Below are 9,679 nucleotides of genomic sequence, written 5' to 3'. Positions count from 1 at the left end.
CGCTGCTCCGAAGGATCCTGGGCTGCCTTGCTTAGAGCCTTGGGGCTGTGGGGAGGTGGGCATGGAGGTGGGCAATCCCTGGCTCTGGCTGGAGCTGGGGTGAAGAGCGAGGAGTGGCCCTTTGGGAGGCGACGAAGGTGGAGGAGAGGAAGCCCAGACTCGACCTCCAGCTCCTCTTTTGTCCGCGCCGTGGACTGTTGGGCCACTTTCTTACACGCTTCGAACCTCGGCTTCCTCGTTTGGAAAAGAAGTCTACGGTCGCCTCCAGAAGGCCCGGCCTTCAAAGCCAGGCGGGACCTCGGCGCTCCTCTGTGCCGCCTCTCCATTTTACAGATGAGGACACTGAGGTCCAGTCGATCGGGCCCTCCTTATCCAGGCAGTGGGTGTACCAGCTGCAGGAAGTCATCGTTCAGTCATTTCTCAGGCACGTCGGCCTCTTGGGGAGCCCATTTGGATTCTTCTTGGCAAAGATCCTGGAGCAGTTTGCCATTTCCTTTGCCAGCTCATTTTACAGAGGAGGAAGTTGAGGCCAAGCGGGTTCAGTGACTTGCCCAGGGACCTACAGCTAGGAAGGGTCTGAAGCCAGATTTGAACTCAGGAAGATGAGCGAGGTGCAAGAAAGACCGGGAAGGTGCTGGTGGGGAGCAGGTTATGAGGGACTTTGGGGATTTTCTGTTTGATCCCAGAAGCGATAGGGAGCCACTAGAGTTTATGGATCGCACGGAGGTGGCCTGGCCAGGAGGGCACTTTAGGACAACCACTTTGGCAGCTGAGTGAAGGATGGACTGGAGCAAGGAGGGGCTTAAGGCAAGAAGGTCCACCATTGCTCTAGGCCGAGGGAGAGTGCTGGCGGCCTTCCCCAGGGCCCGAGAGAAGGGGGACGGTAGGAGGCTCTGCCCAGACCTGAGCAACAGATTGCTTATGCGGGGCTGGACGGGGAGATGTAGTGAGGGCTGAGGACGACACCCAGGTGGCAAGCCTGGGTGACTGGGCGACGTTGGGGCCTCAGCAGAGAAGTCTGGACCAGGAAGAGGGCGAGTTCAGTAGGGAGCACGTTGAGTTTACGGCGTCTGACGGTGCACTAGGCAGCGGAGTCTCCAGGCTGGAGGGCTGAGTCCACAGATAAGGACGATAACGGAACCCGTGGGAGCTGAGGAGGTCGCCAACGCAGTGGCAGGGGAAGGGGGCCCAGGATCGAGCCCTACGGAACACCTACGGCGAGTGGGGTCACTTGGAGGAAGATCCAGCTCAGAAGACTGAGAGAGAGTGGTCAGATAGGTAGAAGGAGAGCCGAGAGAGCAGAGAGAGCAGAGAGAGCCGAGAGAGCTGAGAGAGCTAAGAGCCAAGAGAGCAGAGAGAGCAGAGAGAGCAGAGAGAGCCAAGAGAGCTAAGAGCCGAGAGAGCCGAGAGAGCCGAGAGAGCTAAGAGCCGAGAGAGCTAAGAGAGCTGAGAGAGCAGAGAGAGCCGAGAGAGCTAAGAGCCGAGAGAGCCGAGAGAGCTAAGAGCCGAGAGAGCCGAGAGAGCCAAGAGAGCCGAGAGAGCTAAGAGAGCAGAGAGAGCCGAGAGAGCTAAGAGCCGAGAGAGCCAAGAGAGCCGAGAGAGCCAACAGAGCCGAGAGAGCCAACAGAGCAGAGAGAGCCGAGAGAGCTAAGAGCCAAGAGAGCCTCAAGGGCCTCGAGAGCCTTGGGAACCTGGAGAGAAGATGTGCCTGAGAGCCAAAGGCTGCAGGCAAGTCCCAAAGTGTTCAGGTAGCAGGAAGCCCTTGGGGAACCGGAAGCTGGTATTGGCAGTAAAACTTGTGTCTTGGGCCTGGACTTCCATCCAGCCTCCCCCCAGCCCTCTACCCGACTTGAGCCTCTCAGAGCCCCTAGTCTCGCTCGCTTGGGCTGCCGTTTGGGGGGGGCGTAGAGGAAATGGTGGCTTGAATGCGCCCCTCCTCTCCTGCCTCCAGTGCCCCCAAAACAGACAGCCTGAAAGGCGGTCCATTCCCGACTTCTCCCGCCCTCTTCTTGGAGGCTAAATCCCGAGACTCCGCTTACCTGGCTCTTGCTACTCCCAGAGTCCGTATCTATTCCGATCGTCTTGCCGTCTTCTGCTTCTGGCCGGAAGCCGCGCCACGTCTCTGAGACCTTCAAGAGAGAGTGGAGACGCCTGAGCCCTGCTCCTCCTGGGGCTTGGGGGAGGGGTTTCAGCTGGGCTTGGAGGGGGGGCACTCTGTGGGGAATGGCTGCCGTGGGAAGGGGCGTTCTCGTCTGCTCTTTGGCCGTGGCCGTGACGTCCGCAGCTTTCCTTAAAGGGCTGTGAAAATGCAGTTCTCGTAGTCGGAGCCGGAGGGGGTTCGAATCCCAGCTGCGGCCCTTAGGTGGCCTGGGCCGCTTGGCGTCTCTCTAGGCCTCTTGGTGCCCTGACCGGTTGGGCTCCACGGCCACAGGCTTCCCTCCAGCTCAAAGCGCCGGCGATGGCTCTCACCACCACGAAAGTGGACTCGAGGGCTGGCGGAGGAGGAAGGAGCAGGGGCTCAGGGCAGCCCACCAGGCACTCTGAGCCTGGTGCTCCTGGAAGGCTCTCCTCTTCCACGGAGGGCAGCCTGCTCTGATCAGAATCCCAGCAGAAGCAGCCCCTGGCTCATGGTCCGGCCTCAGGGCTCGCCTGGGGACTGCTGCGGCCACCAGACGGCCGGCCTGTAGCTTCTCTGGCTGTGGAATGACGTTGAGAGCGTGCTGACTCACCCCAAGCTAAGGGGAGGCTCAGAAAAGGCCCAGAATGGGAATCTGGAGAGACAGAGGCTGGCTTGAGCCCTGCCTCCGTCAGGCTGCAGCTGGAAGCCACGGGGCTGTGGCTGCTGTTAAAGAGGGAGGCAGGGTCGCGTGGGCACAGGCTTGGTGCCGGGGAGGGGAGGGAAGCTCCGCGGGGCTCAGCTCCGCAGTGGAAGCCTTGTTTAGAAGCTACGTGCTTGGCAGAGCTTCCTGAGGCCGCGGAGGCCACGGAGGCCACGGAGGCCACGGCTGCAGACACGTGGCTTTTCCTCAGCCGGGCTCTTTGGCCAGCTTTCTGCAGGGATCCATTTCTGCGGATGCGGCATGGTTGGGGGAGAGCTGGAGTGAGGTGGGCGTGGGGGCTGGGCTCTCTTTTTGCTCCATTAACGGAAGTGCGTTGAACATATTAGCAATAATGTGGAACATGGGAGCAGGCTGTTCTTCCGTATGCTCGCCGTTCAGTCGAGGCTTTGCTCGTCGCTGGTGGCAGCACGGCCAGGGCCTGGCTTGTGGAAATGCAGCCCTGCTGGTAGGGGCTCAAGACCTGAAGGGAGGGGGTGCCCCCCCCAACAGGAAGGCGCCTGGAATTCTGGGAGCGTCTGAGCGCACCCAGGCTGGTGCTCTTCTGGGAACGCCAGCGGGAGAGCCGGCGTCGACGTGACCGGAGTGGGGCGCTCACTGCCCACAGGGCCAGCTGCCGTTCGGACGACAGCCCCGCGAGCGTGCGTCCTCTGGCTCCAGCGGCACCTGCCCCCACTGGCCGGCCTCATTCTGGCAGACCCACGGTGGCTCCGGGCAGCGACTCGGCAAGCGGATCCCGGCCATCCTCCTCCTCCCAGGCTTGCTGGCAGTTGGCCCGTTAGCGTCCCGGACGGGCACGGCCGGGCCCGTTGGGCGAGCAGAGCAGGGACTTACCCGTAGACCTCGGAGAGAGGCGCTCACGTCTTGCTTCATTGCTGTCTACACCTGCAAATAGAATCACACTGGCTAAATGCTCCACGGAAGTGCTTCAGAACCCCCCGGGGCTGTGTCAGGGTGCGGGGGATGGCGAGGCGCCGTGGACCGGGCCACGTGCCTTTTGGAGCCCCCTCCGGAGCGGCGAGGACACCGGGACCTCCTGGGGACCGTCCCACGCGGCTCCCCCCTCCCTGCTTACCTCCCATGTAATAGCGTCTCCAGGTGGGCGAGCCCCATCTGCCCGCGAAGATCTCGATGAAGGCAGAACCACACCGAGGAGAGAGGGAGACACGAGCGTTAAGAGCGAGCCAGCAAGGCTGTCCCAGGCTGCAGGGGGCCTCGGGGGGCCGAGGCACGTGCTGACGATGGAGCCCTTAGCAGAGCTCACCCGGCAGCGCCCTGGTCTTCGGGGATGTGCGTTTTCCCTGCTGCGGGTCTCTGCCTCTGTGGTGAAGGCCCAAACCTCCACCTAGTGTGTGTTCTGGAAGAGGGACTCCCAGCAGTTAAGAGTCAGCAGCGCCCCTGGGCCCGTGGGGGCCTCACAGGCAGCCCTGGGGACGTTAGGGCAAGCCCCAGGCCATGAGGAGGGGGCACAAGGCTCTTTCTGCCTGGCCCCGGCCACAGAGCCAGAGCCAGTGGAGACCAGGGCAGAGACCAAGCTAGGCGGGGCATCACTACGCTGCCCCGCGTGGGCTGGACGCCTAGTGGGGGTGGGAAAGCCCACTCGGAGGGTCTTTGGGGAGAGGCTGCTGGTGACCAGGACTTCTGTGGGACGAAGAAGGGCCGAGGCGCCGGCCTCCTGGCCTAGCGAGGGCCGCTCCCGGACACAGAGACACGCTCTGCCAGGCTCAGCCTGGCCTGTGGAGGCTGTGCCGGTGCACCATGAGCAGCGACAGCCGCAGAACTGGGCACCGGGTCGTGCCCGTTTGTGCAGGCGCCCTTAAGACTGAGGTCAATAAGCGAAATGGGGCTGGGAGAGAGAAGACTGCCCAGCCCGCATGGGAACTCGTACTGGGGGTGGGCTTTGCTGGGCTTGGGCCCGTGGCCTTGCTCTCTGTGGGGGGCTCTCAGAGTGAAACAGGCCAATAAGGGTGGGGATGGGTCCAACTCCTTGGCCTTTCCCACCTCATGTCCCAAAAGAGGGCGTGCCAGGAGCACTACCAGGGCTTGTCTCCACCAGTGAATCTACCCAACTGTGTCCATCACAGCACTTTTCTGCCCACGGGAGAGACACAAATCCTAAATGGTGCTGAGTGATGGCGTGACGCATCCGTCATGCTGGCTCACCTCTTCACTGCTACTGGAATCGGAGCTGGAGAAGGCGTGATGGCAGCGGACCCACGCGCTCTGCACCTGCTCAGCTGAGATCTGGACGGTGCTCCTGCAGGACGCTGTTGGCTGTCAAGCACGGACAGAAAAGGGGTTGGCCCTTGAACTGTCTCTAAGAAAAGAAGGGAAGCCATTGCAGAAAGACTATGGGGTCCACGAGGCTGAAGCAATAGTAAGGAAGTGCCATGTCAGCCATGCTCCCATCTAAGCTGGCCCTGCTGCTGAATGTCCAGATAGTTCAGACTTCCCCTTAACCAGGCCCATGTTCTGCCACCTCGCCCCTCCCTCCGTTCTCCACCTCTTTATGTGTTGTCATCGTCTGTTGGAATGGAAGCTCCTTGAGGGTAAACAATTATTACTTATATTTGTATTTCCCATATTTGGCACAGTGCCTGCCATGTGGCAAGTACATCTATCTATCTGTCTGTCTGTCTCTCCATCTCTCCATCCATCCATCCATCCATCTACCCATCCATCCCTCTCTCTCTCCATCTATCTATCCATCCCTCTCTCTCCATCCATCCATCCATCCATCCATCCATCCATCCACCCACCCATCCATCTATCTATCCATATATCCATCCATCCATCCCTCTCTCTCTCCATCCATCCATCCCTCTCTCTCTACATCCATCCATCCATCCATCCATCCATCCATCCATCCATCCACCCATCCATCCCTCTCTCTCTCCATCCATCCATCCATCCATCCACCCACCCATCCATCTATCTATCCATATATCCATCCATCCATCCCTCTCTCTCTCCATCCATCCATCCCTCTCTCTCTCCACCCATCCATCCATCCACCCCTCTCGCTCTCCATCCACCCATCCATCCATCCACCCATCCATCCATCCATCCCTCTCTCTCTCCATCCACCCATCCATCCACCCACCCATCCATCCATCCACCCACCCACCCACCCATCCATCCACCCACCCATCCATCCATCCATCCATCCATCCCTCTCTCTCTCCATCCACCCATCCATCCATCCACCCATCCATCCATCCATCCCTCTCTCTCTCCATCCACCCATCCATCCACCCATCCATCCACCCATCCATCCACCCATCCATCCATCCACCCCTCTCGCTCTCCATCCATCCATCCATCCCTCTCGCTCTCCAGCCATCCATCTGTCCATCTATCATCCATCCATCTATCTACTGGAGGGGGTGGTGAATCCACCAACCAACAAATGTTTCCACCATCTGACAGTCTGCTCCGCCCTTTGCTGGCCAAATGTGATCATTCAGATCAGAGCACAATATAAAGGTGAAGAAAACAGTGACTGAAATGGCTAAAATGCTCAACTAGCTTCTCCAGGTGAGTCAGAACTCATGACGATGGGCCCAAAGGCTTCAAAGGTAGCCTGATAGGCTGAGCCGCTAGTGTGGAGTGGCTGGGACACGAGGGCCACCCAGTGGTACCATGCAGGGCTTGGGGGTGTGCGTGAGCATATGCAAGGCGTCCCCGTGGACTGTGATAATAGCAGAATCTCCACCTAGTGTATGACTTTCTTACACTAGGAGGCGGCAGTGTGGACAACAGCTGGACTTCCGTCCATGTGTCCTTCTAGCCCCCCCCCCAATAAGCTGCCTGTGCTTTCAGCTCTTCGGGTGTCCTGCTTCTTGTGGGTGCATTTTCGAGCCCACAGAGGACAGTATGTGACAGCCGAAGTCGGCCCCGAGACGAGCCGGCTTACCACGTAGTAGCCCCTCTTGAAATCGCAGGCGCTCGGGGGGCTTCCAGACTCTTTCCTGCACTCGGTCTCGCGGATGCTGAAGTCGATGTCCATGCTCAGGTCGTTCTCATTCACGAAGTTGACCTTTGTGGAAGGGAATCGTAAACAAAGCCGTGCAGCGCGTGAGGCTGAGCGCTTGGGGGAAATCACCGCCCTGAGAGGCTGGACGCGCCCACTCTGCCCACCTGGCTTCCTCCCCCCGGACAGTGCCCTCATTGGCCTGTCTTATGTCTGTGCCGCGTCCCCAGAGGGACCGCAAGCTCCCCAAGGCCAGCGGCCGGCCCTGTGTCTGTTTCCCCTGTCGGTGGCTGACACATGGTCATGGTTCCGTTGTGCCCAGCCCTCGGTGGCCTGCCAGGGCGGTCCAGGGTGTTTTCTTGGCAAAGACTCTGGAGCGGTTTGCCGTGTCCTTCTTTAGTGGATGAAGGCCAACAGGTTAAGGGACCTGCCCAGAGACCCGCAGCCAGCCAGTGTCTGAGGCTGGATTTGAACTCCTGTCTTCCTGCCCCAGGCTCGGCGCTCTCCCTGGAGCTTCCCAGCGGTCCGCAGGCTGAGGAGTTGTCGCTAACGTTTCCCTGGAGCTCTGACCTTCTGGTCCACAACTCAGCCCCTTGCGGGCATCTCTTCTACCCCCTGGCTTCGGCTGGAGGAACTCTGGGGCAGCCCCCCCCCCAACCTGAATTTCTGAAGTTTAATTTCCGGACCCCTTTAACTGCCAGGAAAGCCTTCCTTGCACCAACCGCTCCCCGCTCACGTTCCCTGGAGAGCCGCCCGATTCAGCCTGACCACTGGGCATCCCTGCCAGGGGAAGAGGAGGATTCTGGGGCAACAAGGGCAGCAGGATGAGGGTGAGCATGAAGGCGAGGAGACATCCACCATGAGCTTTCCGTGGCCCGAGACGCACCTGCACGCTTGAGCCTCAAGGGAGAGACAATCTGCTGTGGTGGATGAGAAGCTGAGCACGGAGGCAGGAAGACCTGCCTCTGGCATGGAACCTCACTGCCCAGGGCTCCGGGGCCCTCTCTGGGACGAAGTGGCAGACAAGGGGCCCTCGGCACTGGTGGACGAGGTGGGGGCTCCCTCCACGGAGGCCACCCTGGGGCCCATTCTGCCCCCACCCCCAGCCCTAATCAGAGGCTGCTCCGGTTTTAAAATGAGCGTTATGCATGGACAAAAAGGAAACGGAGGCACAGGAAGCCGCTTACCCTTCTAATGGAGCTCTTGTAGGCCCTGAACAAGTTTGGGCTTTGGGACTGGGCGTTCACCCTTTCCAGCGAGGCCTGGAGAGCTCCCCTCAGCACGGCGGGGTCGTAGTCGTACACGGGGAAGCCTGCGCCGGGGAGAGAGGCCGGCCTGGTGAGGAGGGGGATCCCTGGCGGAGGAGGGGCAGCGGCCGCCCCCCGGGCCTTACCTGAGCAGGCCCACATGTTCAGGGCAACAGTCACCAGGACCAGGACCTCCATGAGCGCCTTCTCTCTGGCCAGGCCGGCTCTTTCTGGGGACGACGAGGCTGGCCTCTGACTCTGCCTCGGCCCCGGCACCACTTTTCAACAAACAGAAGCCATCGACCCAGGAGCAAATATTTGCTGCCAACTTTTCCTGCCGGAGAGCGTTACGGTGTGGAGTGGCCTTTGGAGTTTAGACCTGCAGGGGAGAAGCCAGCAGCTCCCCGGCATGACCCGGAACAAGGACAAAGCCGACCCAAGACCCCTGTGGGAGAGCCGGAAGAAAACAGAGGCGGCCGGTCGAACCTAATGGCCTCCTTTTACTGCTGAGGAAACGGAGGCCCCCAGAGACGCTGCTGGCGCGGCACCACCCGAACGTTACGTGGGAGGCGGAAGTGGAGCCCACGTCCCCTGGCACGGGGGCCGCTGGCTTTCCCTGGCACCGGCCTCCCCTCCTGTATCAGTGCTGCTTACGGGCCACTGCTCTGGTGGACGGGGAAGCCGCGGAGAGCATCTCTTCACGGAAGCCCTCCTTGGTGGCTTCTTCCTGCCATGGATCCCTGCAGGCTCTGCCAGGAGGAAGGGATGGCAGGAACACGCCCGAGGCTGTGGCAGGGTCTGTCTCGCCCATCGATGGGAGACTCAAACCCCTTCAGTCAGTAAGAAAAGACTTTTCCTTGAGGTGCTTTGGGGAGGTCTGATGGCCCAATAGCAGTGGAATAGTCCGGGGGCTAATCAGGGAGCCTTAGGGCTGACGGGCGAGGAGAGGAGCCTCGCAGGAGCGGACAGTGTGGAGGAGCTCTGCTGCGGCTTCCTCCCAGGATCAGGGTCGCCATAACCGCCGGTCTGGCTCTTTAGCCTCTCCCTTTCCAGACTCAGGAGGAGCCTCCATGGTCTGCCTTGTCACGGCTTGTCGGGGGGCCGCAGAGGGACGGGTACCTGGAGGGCCACTAGAGGCACTTATTGTTTCTAGAACAAAGGAAGCAACGAATGGACCAGAGAAGGTACTCAGTGGGGAATTGTTCCAGCTGCCGTTCACGCTGGACTAATGCTGAGGCTACAGCTTTTGCAGTTGATGTTTATTCAGTGCTGACTAGTGGGAAATGCCAGATTCCAGAGGATGAGGGTCCCGTCCGACTACGGCCCCTCACGGCCCCTGGTCAGCCCCCATCAGAAGTGGCCTCTGACTGGCTCTACCTTCCTCACATGGGCTCACGGGCGGCTCTGATAATTGCCTGCGGATCTTCTAATGAGGCCCAGCCCAGCCAACGGCCAAGAGAGAAAACGTGCCGAGGGCCACAGAGGTGCTATTTGAACCCACCTTCCTTGCTCCCAGCCTATGATCCGAGGCTCTACAGCAGGGGTCCCCAACGTTTTACCAGGGGCCAGTTCACTGTCCATCAGACCACTGGAGGGCCGGACTATAAAAAAACGATGAACAA

General features: G+C 60.3%; 1 protein-coding gene across 2 annotated transcripts in view; it reads right to left on the bottom strand.

Moving 5' to 3' along the window:
* SPP2 (secreted phosphoprotein 2) overlaps nucleotides 1–9,138 on the bottom strand; it is a 10,132-nt gene extending 994 nt beyond the window's left edge. Inside the window, exons 1-8 of one of the 2 annotated variants that reach the window (XM_056820144.1) lie at nucleotides 8,204–9,138; nucleotides 7,998–8,122; nucleotides 6,754–6,876; nucleotides 5,001–5,111; nucleotides 3,913–3,964; nucleotides 3,672–3,722; nucleotides 2,040–2,129; nucleotides 292–1,212 (exon numbers count right to left, since the gene is read on the bottom strand). In XM_056820144.1, coding sequence (XP_056676122.1) covers nucleotides 2,050–2,129; nucleotides 3,672–3,722; nucleotides 3,913–3,964; nucleotides 5,001–5,111; nucleotides 6,754–6,876; nucleotides 7,998–8,122; nucleotides 8,204–8,255 — 594 coding nt within the window. In that variant the 5' untranslated portion in view covers nucleotides 8,256–9,138 and the 3' untranslated portion in view covers nucleotides 292–1,212; nucleotides 2,040–2,049. Of the gene's footprint in view, nucleotides 1–291; nucleotides 1,213–2,039; nucleotides 2,130–3,671; nucleotides 3,723–3,912; nucleotides 3,965–5,000; nucleotides 5,112–6,753; nucleotides 6,877–7,997; nucleotides 8,123–8,203 lie in introns of those variants that run through there. The other variant, XM_007485911.3, reaches the window with a different exon arrangement.
* Nucleotides 9,139–9,679: the final 541 nt, after the last annotated feature.

Source organism: Monodelphis domestica, chromosome 2 (assembly GCF_027887165.1).
Source record: "Monodelphis domestica isolate mMonDom1 chromosome 2, mMonDom1.pri, whole genome shotgun sequence".
Classification (NCBI taxonomy): Eukaryota; Metazoa; Chordata; class Mammalia; order Didelphimorphia; family Didelphidae; genus Monodelphis; species Monodelphis domestica.
Note: the sequence above shows the minus strand (reverse complement) of the source record. Positions and strands in the feature narration are given on the sequence as shown.